The 22117-nt window shown below is 31.4% G+C and overlaps 1 protein-coding gene across 2 annotated transcripts in view; it reads left to right on the plus strand.

Annotated features, from left to right (window-relative positions):
• The window catches only part of MAP3K1_1 (Mitogen-activated protein kinase kinase kinase 1), a 75524-nt gene extending 63165 nt beyond the window's left edge, over positions 1 to 12359 (plus strand). The window contains exons 8-13 of one of the 2 annotated variants that reach the window (XM_051216413.1): positions 461 to 1125; positions 2391 to 4050; positions 5790 to 5932; positions 6787 to 6918; positions 8629 to 9384; positions 11232 to 12359. In XM_051216413.1, the coding sequence (XP_051067003.1) occupies positions 461 to 1125; positions 2391 to 4050; positions 5790 to 5932; positions 6787 to 6918; positions 8629 to 9285 (3257 nt within the window). In that variant the 3' untranslated portion in view covers positions 9286 to 9384; positions 11232 to 12359. Of the gene's footprint in view, positions 1 to 460; positions 1126 to 2390; positions 4051 to 5789; positions 5933 to 6264 lie in introns of both variants that reach the window. The other variant, XM_051216414.1, reaches the window with a different exon arrangement.
• Positions 12360 to 22117: the final 9758 nt, after the last annotated feature.

Below are 22117 nucleotides of genomic sequence, written 5' to 3' on the forward strand. Positions count from 1 at the left end.
TCAATCATATCAGTTTTGACTCATTTTGGCGGTAAAATGGAATAAATAAATAGTAAAGCTTCTTGATGAAGCTTTGAAATAAGGAGAAACCAATTCTTTCAAACAAGTAGAATGCAACTTAAATCAGAATAGGAAATATCATTGTTTTGTTGTTTGTAGTTGAAATCTCACACTCAGTACTTAGGATTATTTTTGTATCACATCCTGATTAGACAAAAAAGTTTAAATGTTGACATAGATGTATCTTTTTGGTGTAGTAAAGTTAATAGGGGCAACTGAAAAAAGCACGTACTTGAGTCACAATAGATGGTCAACATGCATCAGTAACTTAGTGAAGCGAATTAAAAGTAACTATCATTATTTAAATCTTAATACTTCAGTTTCTGTATTCATTCCCTAATTTAGGTTTTCATAGAACCATTGATAAAAAGCACATTTCCTTTATATTTAATTTGTACAGCTTCTCAATGTTTACCTGTTAGTGGTATACAACACATGGTACGTTTTGTTTTGAGTTCTGCAAAGTTTCATGCCACTCATTTAATCGGTCGTCTAACAGTTGTTGATAAACTAATTCGAATGCATCAATCAAGAAGAATATTACTAATGCAACAACAATCACAACGTCATGAATCCTTATTATTGTCATCTGATTTAAGTATCAAGACTAATCCTGATAATAATAGTAATAATAATAGCAATGATAGTAGTAATAATAATAATAACAGCACTGACATGTCATCACCAATTGGTAAGTCATCATCAGTTGTTAAAGATGAAACAAATTCATCATCATCATCACTAACAACAACATTGTCATTAACAGACCAATCATTAGCTAGACGACATTTATGCTCTACTATAATATTTGCTCGACGTCATTTATTACCGATTTATCCGAAACCGGATAATATGACTATGTGTTTTCCATATCATTATCAATTACAATCAACTGATGCACATTGTGGTGATTTTTTATCAAGATTACCACCACCACCACCATCATCATCAATATCATCAGCAATGAGAACGATTAAAGCTACAGCAACAGATCAACATCAACACCAGAATGAATTAAATAATGTGGATTATTATCATTACACACAATATAAAGCTAACCGAATTGTAAGTTATAAAAAATTGTGTATCTATGATTAATTAGTTTTTGGCTGGTAATTCTGAATAAACATGAGAATATTGTTTACGATTTCTCGAAATTAACTAATTTTAATGAGCTACTTTTAAAAATAAATATTTATAAGCCCGTGAAGTTCAATTTAACAGTAACTTAACGAAGTTGGTTTAAATGACTCTCATTACTGCCGATTATGATATAATCAAATTATTTTCCATTACGTCAATTGTAGAAGAAAGAAAGAAGTTTCAGGTACCCCTGGACTCGACTAGTTATCATGAATATATGATACTAGCTCAGTAGATTCCAGGAATTTTTTCACTCTCTATAACTGAAGTTTTATCGATCTTTAAATGAACATTTTCAAATATTAAATATTTTTTTAAATTAAACAAACAATTGAAAGGATAGCACACTTGGAAAGTGGAGTTGAACAATTCTACCTTTGATCTTGAAATAAATACTCTCCTGTACTTCTGATGAAATTTCTACTACAAACGTGACATCAATCAATTCATTTCTCTTACTGTCGATGATTTCTCAGTAAATGACAAGTATAGCAAGTGTCTCACGGTGATTTTTAGCAATATTAAAAATTAACGTCGAATATTGAAGAATTCCAGTCTACGAAAATTCCTAAATATCTATTGCTCATCGTGTAACTTCTAATGTTTCATCAGTGGCTCTAACAATACCAGATACAGAATTTACTTGTTATTTCAATAAGTTCAAACAACAAACATCCTAAAGTAATATAAATCCATAATTACGGAAAATTTAATCTTTCTTCATACAAATTGATTTTCGATGCCTTACTTTGTTAATCAAGTACCAATTTAATTCATGAGAGGTATGAAAGTTATTACTTTTGATCAAATTAGCTACCCAGATAGACTACTTTTTATCTAAATCCAAATCGAATTGGATAAACTGAATGATTAATTCGAACAGCCACAGTTGGCGAACTAATTTTCAAGTACAGAGATGATGTTTGAAGTAGAAAGAAAATCAGAGTAGTAATAGTTGACTCACATGGCTCAAGCAATCATAGGATTCAGTATTGGTAACCTGAAGAAAACGCTGGTTCGAATGTTTCACAATTTATTTTTTCCTTCATCAAATCCAAGTAATTTCTTATTCATTATATACCGTTATTTATTATGAGAAAATGGTTTATCCCACTCTATTAATCCCATATTATCACTCAAGAACTTATTTTTGGAAAGACTATCTCAACTGTTTACTTTATTTATAGGCTAGACGAGTCTTTCTCACTGCTGCCAGAGCATTGCTTACTTGGCAAAGTGAAGAAATTTTTGATCGTTATGATCCGATTCCACCGTCTACGTTTAATGCGAATTCATTTATTGAATCAGAAATTAATCGATTGGATGCACCACTGGCTACATGGTTTCGAAATCGATTATGTTTGCTACTTTACTCATCACATGAAACATCTAATGTACATAGAATAACTAAGAATAATAGTTGGAACATTTCGTTATCGAATCAATTACCAACAGTTATTAAACAATCATATGCTACACCATCTAATACTGAGGCCCTAGCTTTATCATCCACATCATCATACATAACATGTCCAACTTATAACAAAAACATCAGTAAAATAGAAAAATTTAATCGAATGGACGAAGTTAATTCTTCTAAAGATATATCAAGTCAACAACAGCGATATGAACAACAAGGTGCTTATAATTCACTACATCCACTAGATGAAGAGTTATCTTTTAGGAACACTTCTTTCTCTTCTATAAAAATACCACCGATCCCACCACCAAGAAGATTAACTATCAGTAATTCTGAATTATTAATTGATTATAAAAAAGATTCTACTAGATCTGAGAAAGATAACAGTATTAATGGTCTTGCTGCAACTGTTAATAACGGTGATGATGATGATGATGACGAAAGTGAAAATACTAAAAAGATTAAAGCTCAGATTTTAAAATCATCATTTGCTCGAATTGCACTGGAACCAGCGTATGATCTGGTTGCTTTGTCTGAATCTGGTAACTATAGTAGTGTAAGTGAATTTGAAGATGATGACGACGAGGATGATGATGAAAATGAAGGGGAAGACCAACAACAGCAACAACAAAATAATTTAAACGAACCAATTTATACAGGTCGATCACTTGGTTCCGAAGCTGATTTACAATGTGAACAAGTTACTGTCTTAAGAAATGCCTTAACACGTTCTACACATCAATTAAAACCTTTGTTGCCAATACCTGGTCTGTCATTTGTCATGAGTTCATTTCAACAAACTAAAAAGTTACCTAATTCAGATGAATATTATGAATCAGTCGATTGGATACGTGGTCCTATTCTAGGTCATGGTGCATTTTCACAGTGTTATCAAGCACGTGATGTTAGAACTGGCCTACTATTAGCTGTAAAACGCATACGTCTTGGGCGAAACGGCATGTTTTCACTTTTCTCTTCAGAGAAGAATAAAGCATATCCATCACAAATACGTCAGCAAAATGACCATAAGGACGAAGCTAATTGTAACAATAATGATAATGACAATAATAATAATAATAATAATAATAATAATAATAATAATAATAATAATAATGGTCAACAAAATCCAATTTACCATCGTCCATTATCACCGACATCTTTAAATCAATTAGCTGAAGTTGAAACCGAAGTACGTATTATGCTCCAGTTAGATCATCCTAATATTCTACGTTTATTTGGTGCTGTGCATTGCGTGAAGCGTGGGTTCGTTGATTTATTTATTGAATGGATGCCAGGGGGTAGTATAACAAGTTTATTACAACAATATGGAGCTTTTAATGAATCAATTACGTTAAATTATGGTATACAATTAATACGTGGTTTAGCCTATTTACACAAACATGGTATATTACATCGTGATTTAAAAGGTAACTTAAAGTGAATATTTCATCCACTGTTATTTTTATTATAATTAGAAAGCTTTCAAATTATTTGTCAGCTAATACTACTAAATTAAACTAGCAAGTGAACAGACACTACAAAGTTGATCAGCAGGTTTTGTCAAATAGATTATCTTGATGTTAATAGCGCAAACGATTTTGACCACCATGCAACTGGATTCTTTAAATATGTGGTACATTTATGTTATATAGACTATATGGACTCTGAAATTTTCACCACGAATTAATTTGATTAAAATAAAAGAGTTATTCCATATCGCTTATCTTTTGATAGCTACCCTCCAAACATCAGTCCGTGATAAAAATCAAGTTTAATTAATCTCCATAAGTTCCCCAATACTATATTTATTTTCTTCACTGGAAGGTTAAAAAGTGAAAATTAGTTCATACATGTTATGTAGCTTTGAAGTAGACCAACTATATAGAAAGCTTCTCGTATAGATAATATGACTTTAATGCACTAAACGTTTTCTTGTGACTGGAATTGGGAGTAGAACAAGCGTTTTATTAGTTCTGAATATCACCCATTGAATTATTTAAATGTGAATAGCATTGAAGTTATTAAGAATATGATTAAAAATCTGAAATGTTTCTGACTAATATATGCAGTGTTTGTATTTTCTCGTTGCTGATATTCAGAGCTGCAAATGGTCAGTCTCTTTCGGCTCAAGTCATTCATGAGTGAATTGTCTTAATATGATTATTAAGTCAGAATTTATTAGTAAAACTTTAGCAATTGGAACAGACAAACACTCATTGCACAAGCTAATGACTATCTGAACCCAGTAGCTCAATGGATAATGTGTAAGAGTTTCAGATAGTAGGTACTAGGTTTGAGTCTCAGAGTAAACATCAACACTCGATGAGTTCTGGATAGAAAGAACCACACTCTGGATTCTACTTCTAGCAACCATCCAATTTCACCAAAAACAACTTTGACTATTATTGGAAGAAATATCACCTTCTAGGAAACAAAAATTTCATTACCGTTTGCCAAGTTAACTTACTAATGGAAACCAGTCAAGACAAAGTCTGGTTTAAATAAATATTTCAATCTTTAAATATGTAGTAACGAAAATAGTAAAATGTGGATCCAGTCACTCAATCAAATGTGGTTACAATACAGTAATATATAAGTAGTTTTAGGCATATTTTCTTAGCTAGAATATGAAATTAATTATTTAATGTGAATTGTAAAGTTACTTAATCATACAATCGACACTTAAGTCATAATCTTATTTAAAAATACATTGTATTATACATTAGGTGCTCATATTGCCATTAGCAGTAATATCACAAAACTGTTACTCTTCTGTGACTGTGATGCTGAATAACCAATAAGCACACAAATGCTTGAACGCGCTTTCATTTACTGAGTAAATGGAATACTAAGCTCGTTGAGGAATCCTCATACGATAATATAGGCAGCCTAAAAAAATTTCGACTGTTCCTTTGTATGAGTGAATAAGATCGAAATATGGATATCACAAATTTCTGTTATCCCTCTTATATCGCTTTGACGTTAATTATCTGTTGTGCAATCATTCACACCGTTAATGAAGCGTTGATATTACATCTATTCACAGTTTTTCAGTCGACACTTTGTCTGTACATGCATCATTAAACCGAATAAAGTATAATGTATTTTATATAGGACTATTTTGATAATTTATAGTTTCACTCTTTGTATATTTGTAATATTTAAGGTGCTAATCTTTTAATCGATAGTACTGGAACTGTTATCAAAATATCAGATTTTGGAGCCTCAGCTCGTTTAAGTGGTGAACAAAGTGTTGCTGGTCAATTTCAAGGACAAGTTATAGGTACATTTTCATTTATGGCACCAGAAGTAAGATAATTATTTTTTTTATTTGTTTAATGTTAATTATACATCTTATCATTGCTGTGACAGGCTCCATTGATTGCGATGATTCATTTGACTTAACTGAAATGAAGTCAATGATCGAAGAAAAGATGGTATGTCTGAAAATCAATGACAGCAATAACAACTCCCGTTAATTCCTATTTTCGTTAGAAATCTTGGGAATTCTACTATGGGTCATTTATTTGTTCTCAATTCACGTTTATTTTGTAGCAAGTTATGTAAAAAGCAGTTTTATTTTATTAGCTTCAGGAGAATCATTGACAATTAATGATTTCTATATAGATGTTTCATTCTAGTTTTAGGTCTTTCCATAATGTTTACGCTACAATTCCGCATCGGTTCATTCGACACTTTCGGGTCTCGTAGTGAGCACGATACTACTAAGCTGGAATCCAATGGTCTATGCATTTCCAAACATTTTCTATTCACGATTTAACACTAACCACTATCCATTATTCACACTACTCCTACTATTTCACCCGCTATTTATACTGTTTGTGCTTGTCAGTGTGGGAAGTGTGGAGATTGCTGAGTTTTATTATGATCAAAAACCAATCCAAGCCAGATAACTATAGAAGACCTGGAAGTATTGGACAGTAGTTTCATCGATGATCAACTCAATAAACCACATTTGATTATATGCTTTAGGTTTTCATGTAGGTAGTTTATAGTCTTCAGTTTATCTTTATTGGACTCTATTAATTCCAATGTGATAAATAATATTTTTCTTTCTTATTAATATTACTAAGTCTTAGATATTGTCAAACAATCCAATCACTATTGCGATTTGTATTTTCATTTTTTAAAAATATTATTAGGTACTTCGAGGTGAAACATATGGTAGAGCTTGTGATATTTGGTCTGTTGGTTGTTGTCTAGTAGAAATGCTTACAAGTAAACCACCATGGCATGATGCTAGATTAACAAACCGTTTTGCTCTTATGTTCACTGTAAGTGTATATCAGTGTATGTATGTATTCTGTTTATTCAATAATAGTATTACAATGGGGGGTGTTGAGATTGTAAAACATTCTGTAACTTAAATCACAAACTGATCTTAGTTAAGCAAAGATGGATAGTGGCTAGCATCTTTGCTTAATAAGCTTTTGACTTAAGGCTATATCGAGGCAATCTGCACAGGATGCACATATGCCAACAAGGGACTGATCAGTTGCAGTCCTAAATAACAATGGGAAGGTACAAGTAAAACAATACTAAGTGAATTTGATCTTAGTTCATCATTGGAGACTTGGTAGCTTTGGATGTCCGTTTCATCCTAGTATGGGACTCTTCATCAATTTGCATCCATGACTCCGCATCTGATAATCTAACCCAGGACTTTCAGTTTCACAAGCGAACTATCAACCTCTAGACCAAACTGGTCAATTCACGATATTCCTTATGACCATTCAGTGCCTGCGGTGGATAATAATAATAATAATAATAATAATAATAATAGCTTTATTATGATATTTACGCTCCTTTGAATTCAATAAGCCAAATGAAATTAGCCAACACTTACAATTCATCTTTAAACTAGTTAAAAATTTAAATCATATATTGTTGTTTTTAAAAAAATAATTAGCGGAAATATTATCCTGAAAGATTAGTACATGTGTAAGTGTGTCAGTTTATTTGTTTCGTGGTGTATATATGGGTGTGTATGGTATGTGTTTAGATAAAACTAACACTAACACATTAAGTAGTTTGCTTTGATGTGCTATTTACTTTTCATTTTTTATTTTGAAGATGGTGTTTCACAACTGACTGAATCAAAAATTCACAATAAGTTTGTTGCATTGTTTCTTTCCAATCTATGAAATTTTCGAAACACTTAAATGAGTTATCCAGTTGTTGATATAAGTGACTGTATTTCGATCAGTCTTTGGTGGCATATGAACACTGTGCTGACTGAGTCAATATAGCCATTAATTCACAGGCTATCTAGAATAGGTGAAACGTAACTAATAGTGTGGACATCAATACTAATATGCAAGTGCATCAAGTTGATGAGTCCTAAATAAAGTGAAACACGAGTCCTAGATTCCACTGTTAGTCTCACTTATTCTGTTCTGTTTTCTTTGTGATTTCGTAACAACATTTGACTGAACAATAATATTCCAAGTTTTTACTGACTTATAGACATTTGATCAGCAATAGTCAATAACCTTCTACAGGACATTATAGTCGCTACCTGAATTGCTACTTAATAACATTTGTTGATCTATAAGCTAGACACTGAGTTTTATCAATAACTTTGCCTAGACAAACGTCCCAAAATTATTTATGAATATATTCTGATTGTTTTCATTTACTACTTTTTGTTCTACACCATATTCCTTCTAATTTTGCTGGTAAACAAACACGCTAATAAATCCACAGATCATATCTGTAGTACATGAGTTCTTTCCAATAAGAAGTGATTGGTTTATAGGAATTCAAATGCAAGATATGGTAGACCAGTACCTGACACAATAATTTCTGAACTCGTTTCATCCACTAATTCCTGACTGTTAATGATGAGTAGGTTTGATTTCAAAGTCAACCGTTTTACTACTCACTGTTTTCTCTGATTATTATTAGGCTAATAAGTTTTATTTATTATCGTCATAGTGATTGGTATTATATCTATCATATTTTCTCATTTGTACACTATTCAGATTGCTACTTCCAACTCACCTCCTACATATCCGAAAGATTTGACTACTGATCTTATCGCAGTTCTAGATGCGTGTTTTGCACGTAATCCATCTGATCGTCCAACAGCCAACCAACTATTAACTTTCAATGTATTTGCACGCCTTATAAGTCAACAACAATCAGTTACTGCATTAGAACAAACGAAACATGGGTTGATATCATCTTCAGTACCAACATCTCCTAATGCAATAAAAACTCATAAAAACTCTGATAAATCGTTAAAGTGTCAAATAAACTCAATGAAATTCAGTACAAAGTCTTCATTTAACTATCAACGTTTATTTAAAACATTCCAGTCAAGTAAAATTAGCTCTACACTGAATGATAAAAATGTGACAGTAGTCGAAGAAGCGGAAAATGAAGAGAGTGAAGATGATGGTGAGGGTGGTGTGGGTAGTTTTGAGAGTGATAGTAAAGCTTTAGCGACATCTACACATCTTAAACATATTCAACATCATTCTGATAAACATCGTCTGCAAAAGCAGCATAATCAACATTTTGATGACAGTGGACTTTTGACTAGGCGAAGAAAGACAAGAAGACCAACTTTACCACCATTAAATTTTCATAGAAAATATTATCCGCATACGCCTGTTGTATTCTCATCCTTCAAATAATGATAGATCACACCATTTTAAGTTATCATGCAAATATTTAAATTGTCAGAAATGTAGTTTGTGGACATAGAAACATGTTTTTTTAAACATTTATTATAGGTAAGTTAACTTTCTTTTCAAAGGGTTGTGTAAACAAATTAGTGTTGATACGAAGACACTACTGAATAAAATGAATAAAACATTCGATTTGTGAATAATTTGAAATTACTTAAATCTAATTTATCGACCTAACTGCGTTATGCTAATCAAATACCAGGCATAATTATGTTTGGTTAACTTTATTTCAATTACTCTGAGTATCATATTATTCTACGAATGATACAATAGTGAACTTCTATCTTTAGAAGTATTTGCTTTGTTTCATTTATCATCCGTTGTATTATGATAAAGAGTATCACGTACCAGTATCTTATCCGATCTAGTTACTAACATAATTCAATAGGAATTCTTAAGTAACCTCAGTAACACCAGCAATACAAATTAGGTCGATGAATTTTTATTTATATGATACCGCTTAACGTCAGTTTGTTGATCGAGCAACACGTGTATTACCTCAACATTTCAAAGCATATTCATTGAAACGTGATGTTAGTAAGCATTCATTGACTAGTTTTTAATACTTAATAGTGCAGAGTTAATATAACATCTATGATTATGCTATTAAACTACATATTATAAACTATCAGTGATACACAATTTGTTTAATTTATGAGTACTTTCTCGTGTATAGACCAAGCTAAATATAAAAGTATGTTGATGTTAAAAAAAACGTAATCTTGATACAATTAATAACTGTCGGAGCTGCCCAAATTACTTAGATGCCTAAAACTAGGTGTAATTTGCTCAGTGATGGTTGATGATTTCTATCTTAGGTAATCTACCCTATGTAGTGATATCTGTCTGGAAAAAGTTTCGAAGAAAGGAAAGTGTTATCGACTAAGTTAACTGTTAAACTGAATTATATCACGTAAACAATTTGTCCAGTGTTTCTTTTTCAAGATTAACGAAAGACACATTTTATCCAATGAGGTCTTCTAATATCACTTTTTACCTATCAATAATCTAAAAATTTCAGGTTCTATTTAATGAAACTAATTCATTTCAGTATTCAAGATCAAATGCATTATGCTATTTCCCCATAGAGGTGTGAATTCAAGTTTTATAACTACGAAACCATTAAGATATTGGTTTATTTGTTAGTTGAATTAAAGTATCTAAGATTGGAGTCAATGATTCATTCATTCATAAACAGAGTAGAACCCTGACATATATGTGCATCGATTCAAGTTACTTAATCACGTTAGCAAAGCACGATGAAATTTTCAAGACCAATGCCATATTGCTAAAAGTAGAAAAGGTTAGACATATAAATTGTGATTTGAGAAGAAACAATAAATTCGAAGGATGGGAAGTATGAGTATTTTAAAACAAAATGCTAATACATTTACACCATTGCGATCAGTTTTAAGCCATTTTAACTAACCTCACCTCACTGACTCCAACCAGGTAGTCTGAACCTATCAAGATGATTTAGGCTAACAGTTAATGACTTCATTAATTGATAATACATCCTGGTTTACTTGCCCGTAGGTTTATCTTAATCTAGTTGTTTAATTACTTTCGATATTTTCATTCTTCAACTAAAATTTTCAAAATAAATCTCATTCTCTTATTCATTTCTGTTACTATAATGTACACAATATAACATATATCATTAATATACAGATATTGTAAGTAGTGCACTATCTTACCCATGTATGTATGTCTAGGTAACTAAGGTGTGAAGAAGTGAACACGAATCCTGTAATGTGATATCTCAAAAATTATAATGTAAACCATTATATATTGGATGACATCATTATTATATTAATTATGTATATTCGAATAATTTGCATTTATTTCATCAATTCATTTATTTCAATGTTTTTCTTTTGTCAATTTCATAGGTATTTTCTCTTCTGAAAAATATCACACAATTTATTTAGGTATTTTATTCTTATCCTGAAATGAATTGTAATTTTTTTCTATTAACAATTCACAGTTTTAAATGTTGTATAAATTTGGTGGTTGGTATTTCTAAAAAAATAAACAAAAAAAAGAGAGAAAATTTTCTCAACTTAATTTGCGTTAATCTTTTGTCTACCACTGATAATAGAAAGCCAAAAACAAAAACGTTTCTCTGTCATTCTTTTTCATAGAATAATGTGGATTCTAGTTATTTATTTATTTATTTATTGAATGATCATTACTCTTAGTAGGATTATTCCATTATTGTTGTTAATTAATAATTCAATTGTATAATTTGCGTTTTATTATTATTATTATTATTATTATTATTATTATTATTATTATTATGAATGAATGAATGAATGAATGACGGAATTCGACATATTTGTAAATCTCTCATTTTATAATTATGTATAAATAAAATGTGAGATACATATTTCTTTACTTCAATGACATTCTTATTTATTCACTTCACTAATTATATGGTCTCTACATTAATCTTCCACTAATGATAATTGATTTGATTCATTGAAAAGAAAAGAAAAAAAAAGAAGACAAACAGTAGTATTCTAAGTGTATCACTTTACTGATAGTGAAAAGAAAAAAAAGAATTCAATCAAGTAAGCATTTCTTTGAATTATTATTATTATTTTTTTTAATTATGATGATTGTTTATGTTTATCAGTGATTATAAAGGGAACTTGTCTAAAAATAATCATTGTCTTTTTCTTCATCTCTTAGTCTTCTTCCTCTTCAAGTTATATTGTATCATTTTGGGTTGTTTTCTTTGAGAAGAAAAAATTTTGATTTTTCTTATGAAATTTATATTCTATTGATTGATTGGTTTATTTTTGTTTTAATCGTCAAATATGTTTTACGATGTAAATGTGGTGAAATAATCATCATCCTTCATCATCGTTTTACAGAAATACGTTCCTTTTTTTTCTCTATTAATTTACTTTTTTGGCCTATATTGAAATTATGGTTTTTTAATGGTTGCTGTTATATATTACCGTTGTATTATTATTATTGGTATTATTATTATTAAGACAATCAAACTGGGTCTAAATTCTTCTCATTAACAATATACTACTACTACTACTACTACTTATTATTATTATTATTATTATTATTATTATTATTATTATTATTATTATTATCATTAATAGGAATAACTAGGATGTTTTTCTATTATATATATAAACCAACCGTTATACTCATTACAATATTTGTGATAATCAGTTATAATTGAATGTTTTTATTCACCTTAGGATTCTAATATTGCATTGTTTTTTTTTTAAGAAAAATATTTCTACTTTGTATCTCCCTCTCTCAACTTATGACACCTTTATCACGGACAGACACATCACTTTGTATAATCAACATTCTTTTTCTTTTGTATTTAGTTATTTATTAGATTGTTTTAATAAATATTTTCTCAGAAAAGGATAAACAATAATACAAGAATACACACAATAATTTATACCATATATCAATGTGTTCTTTTTATTTACTTTTAGATATTTTATTAATTTCAATAGTTGAGATCATTAGTCAATTCAATCTACACCACCATGGAAAACTTAAAAGTACTGGACGGCCGTTTCGTCCTAGTATGGGACTCCTCGGCAGTACGCATCCACGATCCCGCCCCTCGCGAGATTCGAACCCAGGACCTATCAGTGCAGTGCTTTCACGTTTTTCATGGTGGTCTACCTTCAATTGACTCATGATTTCAACTATTGAAATTATTAAAACCCCCACAAAACCCCTTCAGATATTTTATTGTTCCAATGAATTCTGTCAGATAGTTTGGGATTTGATGAACATTTTAATATACTCAAAAAAGGCTTAATTTTCTTATGTTTCCCAAAATGATGTAAGTTTTTGGTCTCTAAAACGGTGCCACCCGAAATTCCAATTATTACTGTAGATGAAGTGAAAATTAGACTTTTGCATCAGCAGTGAATGATCGATGTGTAGTCACATTAATTAATATAAGCTCACAGATTCTTTATTGTTGTGACGGTTACGGATTCAACTACTTAACATATCTACTCAGTAGGATCACTAATTTACTAAGTCTGCGTACGCCAATAATACATATAACCTTAGCTGCACCTGTCCCCATTAAGTATGCTGACGCTGGTTGGACAACCAGAGTTCTTTCTGTCCTTAACCTCCTCAAATTGAACACATGAGTGATATTGGGAGCTGATCAAATGTAGAGTTATGAGATTAGTCGATGATAATCAGAAGTGACCTAAAAGACAAGTGCACTTCATTGGTGAAGACACGGATCATTTTCCTAAGGGCTTTAGTGATATATATTGAAATGAGTATTGTGCATTATATACTTTGTCGCTCAAATAGTCACTTGGGGGGGTAGCGCGTAGCACACCGTGTACTAGTACCAGTCTTCCGACACTACACGTCATAAAAGAAAGCGGCCAGCCCATCTATTTTCTGTATTTATGGCTCGAAGCTCATACAATTACATCGATTGCAACACTGTTATGGTTCGTTATTGCTTTAATGCTATTACTGATGCGTCTTACTCGAACGGAACGAATGATCAATGATTCAGCGACTCAATAGATATTCTGGTTCGTTGTCCCCAACTCTGCCAACTCGATCAAGAAATCTGGGTAAGGTGCAGAAAGTGTATTCTACAGACAAACAGTAGATAACAAGTCAAGTCAAACACACAAATCAAGCGTATTTATACAAGTATTTACAATCGATATTGTCATAGAAAATTTTTAAACATTAATCAATGAGTTCATCAATTGACCTATTTGCACATTTAATCGATAGGTTCATCAATTGACCCCAATACAGATATTTAAACATTTAATCGGTAAGATGAAATTACAAAATATGAGTTTTGGGGATCTATCGTCCCCAACAAACACCGAAACGTATAACAAGTGAGAAGTTTCATTAGATTCATAATTAGGTCATCTGTGGTGCAAATTAGGTAACAGATGTATAATTATTTAGTTTTAATTTCTGAGCCGTAAGTATAGATCAAAAGTTAGTGATGTAAATGGATGCTTACTATTGGAGCAACATAAAAATACCATAGACCAAATACTTGTTGATACATGATAAAAATATAATAATTCACTGTATAGTTCTCGAAATTCCAAGTTCACTTATTATTCTCCCATATTTAACTGATGAGTTTCTGTCTACTAAGTAGCAATGTAGTCACAAGTTCAAGCGATTCAACATCGCTTGTTCTGTTCCGTTATTAGATACTTGTAGATGATTGACAGGAAACCCCAGGACTTGGTTTGGATCCAAGCAAAATAAATTTAGAGCGTAAAACAATGAAAAGTTCTATTAGAGAAGAACCGGCTAGTTTTTCAATGCTGTCCATTGATACTTATGAATGATGAGTCTGTAAATAAGATGGTTTGAGTTGATTTGATGCAAAATATTGTTTCTTAATATAATGAACATCATCGAATGAGCATAACATTAAACGTGATAAGCTAGATGCATAACTTGGCCGCGTTTTCTTGAGTACAACTACTTAAAATCTCATCAATTCGATTTCTTGACAGCAACAGAGTAGATAGTATTTCATATGATACATTCAGTAACATTTCTCTAGATAATACAACCTTATGACATTTACTTTACCAAGGCAAAATTGTGTTCACAGTTGGATTTTTGATTTATTAAACCAAAACCTTTTTAGTTAGTATCAACTATCTGTGTGGTTTTCTTGACAAAAAGTCAATATCAGGCTTGAATGACGTACATTATAAACAATAGTGAATTAACCTTCATATTCAGTCAGATAAGACTTCGTCATTTGCTCATTAAATGACATTTATTCAACTTATTATTAATTCTATTCATTGGCAATGATGAACAATTATTGATGATTTTTCTAGTGTAACTATCCAGTGATAAATGTATATTCAAGGTGGGTGTCCGTATGTGATTTGATGACGAATTGGTTTATTTTTTATCGAAAGTATCTTTGTCCATCGGTTAAATAAAATATGATGACTAAAAGGTGAAGATGTTGGTTATGATATGTATGTCTATGTGATGTCTGTTGTTGAAATACGACTGAACTACAATTATCTGGAAGATAATTTTCGTCATGAAATGACATGAACTCATAAAAGATTAGAAACTTAACTTAATAGTGAATTGCTTCAAAATATATTTCGGACTTTATGGCGAGAAACTGTAACTAGTATAACTGATTTATATGAGTACTCAAATAGTCACTGGTAGCATTAGACAATGACCTCGTTATAATACAAATTACATAGAGTTGGAAATATCAATCACCAGAATCTGATTCCGTGATCCTTAAGGAGTGTACTCCTGTCTAAACTGGAAAATCATGAGTTCAGTCCCTGGAATGGTTTTGGGTGTTGACGGCTGGGGAATTTTAAACCAAGATGAAGCAGCTACTTGACACTCCTTTGTATTCACTAGTTTTTTCAGATGATATCAGTCTGTGACGAAAATTTTCTTCAGCCTAATTAATTTTATTGTTTGAACAACATTCTTAATTAGACTTTACATCTTACCTATTTATTATGAGATGAAAGTTTTTGTTGACTTAATATTTACTAATTGTGAACAGTTCCAGTTTATGGATATTTACTTTGTCATCTTGTTTAATTATTAATTTATACAAGATTAAATGAAGCAATCTACTATTTACAAAATTTAATTCTAATAAAATATGCAATCATTATTATTTCATCTTATTTCTTAACTTAATTAAAATAAATGATTTCTTTTAACGTTTCATTGTAATTGGATAACAGACCGTGAAGAATAAAATAGAATGAGACAATGAAAGAAGACAAAGATGACATAACTCAGAATATGTATATATAATTGCAATATTCTATCAATATAAACATAAACATACATGTATATTTATGCATAGATTGCACCGTAAGATTTTATTTGTTGATTAGCTATGAATCATTACTGTCAGAATAAACACAATGACAACTGTTAATGAACAGATGATTTCCTACTTTTCGTACTTCTTCACTACTTAATACTGCTGTTACTTCTATTACCATATAAACCCATACAAACAAATAGAAAATTTGGAACCTAATTGGCTAATGTACCACATAGAGTTATTTATTAACCATTTCGACTTACTAATATGATAAGAACTGATTTGTTTTAAGGGAATTCTTCATAATAAACCAGTGTTAGGAAGGAGTTGTCATACAACTTAGTAAATTACCCTTATTTGTTGTTTATAGTAGTTTAATCTTTTGATATTGTAAATTTTGGATACGCATTAAGCTTTTGTTGATTAATGTCAAGTGACTTAGTTTAATCTATTCAAACCTCGACTGTTAATCACTTCAAATAAAACACAAAGTCAGCGTATTCACATATAGTTGAGACCATGAGTCAATTGAAGCCCCTTCTGATACTAATCAACATATGCTCACTAATAACTAGCTTCAAGAGGTATTTCTTCGAGTCCTAGTGAGAAGCACTGACTAGTGGAGTTTAACCGTGTCTGTTGTGAGATAGTAACTCACCGAAGACAAGGAGTGATGTGCCACTCAATTTCGTGGGTTAGTTGAAGTTAGACATTAAGACCGTTGGATGCCAGCCGGCTCAGTGGTCTAGAGGTTGACCGTTCTCGCGCGAGATCGATAGGTCCTGGGTTCGAGTTTCGCGGGGCAGGATCTTGAATGTACACTGCCGAGGAGTCCCACAATAGCATGAGACGGCTGTCCTGTGCTTCATGGTTTTACATGGTAGTATAACTTCAATTAATTCATGATGTCAACTATTATAATTAAATATTGATATGACAAGATGAAAAGTCAAAATTGTATTGATTTAATCATAATGATTTTTATTCAACATCACTTCCGTTTTAATGCAATTTATTGATTACTCAATGTAGTATTCGTTTTATTTTCCCAGTATGATAATTTATTCTGTATAACATACGATATTCTTGTATTAAGCTAACATCAACTATACTCAGCACATGATTTGTTATAACCCTAAGTACTCATCATGTATGTGATTTCATCCTAATTAATAATCAAAAATGGGTGCATGAATCAATATATAAATGAGTGTATTTTCAATAAGGGTCGTCGTCGTCGTGTTTTGTGGTTAATAAATTTCCACTTATACCAGTTTTTGTGTTCTTACTTTTGCGTCGTGGGAATTGCAGAGGTCCCTCGTTTCGAGTATAAGTGTTAAGCGTTTCCAACACAATAATCAGCGACGACCAGATATAACAAGTAGCGTTCAATCTAAAAAACATTTATGGATATGTTTCAAGAATTACAACTTACAAAATATGTAAACATTTTAGTCGAACAAAGGAAAGTGTTTCTCATGCATTAAACTTATTGTTTTGGTCAAGGTAATGGACTATAACACATCTCCATCTAACTAACTAACTGATTTAAAATCTCTCTGTATATGTTTATACGGTTATAAATCAAGTGAAATGTGTTCCCATGTTATAGATTGAATTTTGTTCCCATAATAGAACAAAACGACCGTCTAGTGCATTCAGGTTTTCCATAGTGATCTGCCTTCAATTGACTCATGGTCTCAACTATTGAAATTACTATAATATCCACAAGAACCCCTTCTGATACATTTTAATCAAGTTTAGTTATTTCTGCCAAAAATTTCCTTTCACACTGATACTTTTTAAAATTTTTATGCTTTATGTGCAGTGTTGTTAGTTTATTTTCTTGAAAAAAAGAAAGAAAAAGAAATTGAACTCACTTCAGAATGAATAACGTAAATTTATCTTCCTATTAACCTTTTCTATCATCTGTAGAAACTTTGGTAACTCTCTATTTTCCTCTCAGGATATTTCTTAGAATCACTATTATCAGTTATAATTATTAGCAGAATTGTAATGAACGACAAGTGGGGACAACTGAATGTATCTGAACATAAACTTACAGAATATCATACTAAAATATGAGAATCATACAATAAATAATAATTAGTTTGCAAAATATCAACCAATTATCGGAAACTTGACTGTTTCTTTTTGCAAATATCAGTCAACTGTCTTCGATTTCATTTTCATACGCATTGCTTTTCATTCCAATTCTTTCCTTCTCAATCTTCTGCTAACAGACATCCTATTCCTGACTATCTTTACATACTACTTATGTGGATATAAGTAGCCCACATCACAACAATATTTTATCTACTAATGTAGCGAGGAAGAACACGAGTGGGGACAACCGAATGTATTTGGCATGAAATTACAGAGCATCTCACTAAAATCTGAGAACCATATAGTAAATAGTTAATTTGCAAAATATCAATTCATCGTCTGAAACTTGATTGTTCCTTTTACAAATATCAGTCCATTGTTTCAGATTTTATTGTTCATGCATTTTCATACTAATTGCATTTTTTCCTTATCGATCTTCTACTGAAATACATTCTATATCTGACCACCGTTATACACTACTTATGTGAATATAAGTAACCTACACCACATTACAATTATCCCTGTTTATAAAACTGACTTTATACTCTGTGAGATATTCTCATGTCAGCTTTTTTTAAACCTCTTATACATATCACATGTACATAGTTCTATAATTGTATGTGTACATATGTGTAGAGGTGTACATGAGCAAAGAAAGTTCATTTCAGTAGTTCATATGCATAATAGTAAGATGTAAGGTGTTTAATAAATATTCTATTACAATAATACAAATGATTGACTGATTAAATATATTAAAAAAACAAAAAAAAACACTCATTTCTTTTATTAAGCAATTTGTCTTTAAATAAGTTCATTATTTTTATCCTACAAACAGATTGTTTCCTATTCCTTTTCTACTTTAAAATAAAAGGAGCATAATGTTTGTTTTGTTTTGTTTTAATTACTATATAATAATTATATTAATAATAATCATTATTGTTACTATTAGGGAAACATAAATATGTAGGCACACACGCACACACACACATATATATATATATATATACACTTAGAAGAATAGGTACATTTATACTGCACAATAATCATGTCAAATAGTAGTATTCCTTTTAAACTAGTCAATCTTATTTAGGTGATACACTATCTTTGTTGAAATAAAATATAAATTAATTAATCAAATGGAAGTAATGACTAAGTGGTTAGTTGATTGGTTGGTCAGAATAACTCAGTTATTCAGCGATTTAAATGCAGAGATAAATAGTTAGTGTTATGTTTTTCCACTATCTAGTATCTTTTGTATATTAAACTTTACACCAATTTGCTCAAATCAATAACAAAACTTAAAAGAGTACAGATTTCTGCACGGCAGTTCGTTCTGTTCTACTTTACGGCTGAGAAACGTGACCATTAAGAGTAGAAGACACTTGTAAGCTACTTTGTTGTGGGTTACATATATTCACATAAGTAGTATATGACAATACTCAGTAATAGAATATATTTCAGTAGAAGATCGATAAGGAAAGAACGGAAACAGAGCGTAATTAGTATAAAAATGCATGAACAATAAAATCTGAAACAATGGACTGATATTTGTAAAAGGAACAGTCAAGTTTCAGACGATGAATTGATATTTTGCAAATTAACTATTTACTATATGGTTCTCATATTTCAGTGAGATGCTCTGTAATGTTGTGCTCATATACATTCGATTGTCCCCACTTGTGTTCTTGTTCACTATGCTACTAGTGTTGGACCGCATCTGCTGGGGTCACCGAATTTGGACACAAATTATTGGGGAAAGGTGGTAAATCAGTTGATGAGGATGTAAATATTCATCGATTGAGATGATTGGAACACGTTCTGTGTTTGTCTGAACACCGATTACCACGGCGCGCAATGCTGACCAGTGTTGGGGATGGTTGGGCGAAAGTTAGGGGCGGTTAAACCAAAACGTGGCATCAGTGCTTGAATTCACTAACTTCTGTTCTGAGCCATAATGGTAGATGCAGACTACTCGTCTGGGGTCCACGTGACTATCGTAACCAATGGTTGGAGACTCTTGGTGACATGGCTCAGAATCGATCACAATGGCCTCGGTGTGTACACTGTCTATCTTCCCTTAAACAATGAGATTAAAGTTGCTTCATATCTTTCTTTCTACGAACTAATTCTTTCTTTCTGTTCTATGTCCTTATATACAATTTTCATTTTATGTATTACACCATTTAGTTAATTGCTTTTATGAATCCGGTTTTCATGTTGTTGTGCTAATGAGGTATGGCAACTTGGACCGATGCACATATATGCCAGGTACTACGTTGTAGCTGACTGACTGAACGATAGATCACCCAAACAACAAAAATACGCTAGTAAAAACGCTAGAATTTACATAGAATCCACTAACCCTGATTAATTAAAACTTCAGTCAATATTATACAATTTGATTTTAACCACAGCATGTAATAACCAGGATTATACTCTTCAAACAGTTTCAAGTAGAAATTTATTCAGCATTTCTGTATTTCATGTGTTGATGATCTTTTAGTTAGAAAGAAGTTGTAAAATCATGAACTAAAATCATATAGTAGAACCATTAAACGAAGCACAGAACAACTACTTTATTCTAATTTGAACAACCCAACAATGTCCACACAGGGCCAAACCTAAAACATCTAGATTTTGAGGCGATTGCCTTCAGGAAAACTAGATCAGATTTATATAGTCCCCATTTCAAACTTCAGTTAAGATTTTATGTATCATAACAAACATCCAGTCCCATCGATAAGTAATTGTGTAAATTCATGCATTATTGAACCTTACCGAACACAGCTTCTCATTAGAACATTTGGAATTAGTCTCAAAGTCAATCAAGAATGAGTAAAGGACCATAGTTTGTGTTAGAGGTCTCTGGTGGACACTCGTTTGTAGATATTTTTTGTCAGAATAACAACTGATATCACTTATTGGATGAGTGAAATCCCAAACTACTACGAAATAATTATATGTATTAACTATTCAAATCTTCCCATTGATGTTTAGGACTGCATTTGATATTGATATTGATATTATCACTAAGTCACAAATATTTTTAAGCAGAGATAGACGGTGATTAGTAATGGTATCCAGGACGCGTGTTTTGTCCTGTTTGAGACTAGTCAGCTGAATATACTCGTATCCTAGAGTTGATGTTCACTCCTGAACTAGAGCCCAGTACCTTCTGCTTTAAACGCCAAAGCCTTATTTACTATGCTTGTATTATACTAAGTAGTTTGCATTATATTTAACGGTTGAGAATATCATAAACTTACACAAAATGCATTAGTTGTGTTGAATGTGATGCACTTGTCCAGTCTCAGGGGTAAGAATCAATGGTAACTTTGTCTAAAAACTCGTTTAAGATTTATACGTGTGGTTGATACCATATCTGATAATAAATATTAGAATGTTTTTCTGTCATTTTGATAGATATCAGTCTATAGTTGTCGGATAACTCCCAATTGACTAGACTTTTAAAACAAACTACATAATTTTTGAACTATTTCACTTCCCTGGCCACACTTTACCTCACTCACTTCGCTCTACTAGTTCAACCATGAATTAGTCTATTTTATATCAGAACATCAATGAAATGAGTTTATTGTTCCCATTGTTTAGTATGTCTGTTTAATGTATTCATATGATCTTATCTGTGTGTTTTGATGTCGTGCTCCCCTCCTATCTCGTCTATTTATATAAATATCTCTCACCTACTGTTTGGTTGTTTCTCTGACAAATCTCTCTGTGTTGTTACACTATTGACTGACTGTCTGCCTGCCTACCTGCCTGCCTGACTGACTAGTGGGAAGTGGAGATGAAGATGAAGACGAA

Source organism: Schistosoma haematobium, chromosome 4 (assembly GCF_000699445.3).
Source record: "Schistosoma haematobium chromosome 4, whole genome shotgun sequence".
NCBI lineage: Eukaryota > Metazoa > Platyhelminthes > Trematoda > Strigeidida > Schistosomatidae > Schistosoma > Schistosoma haematobium.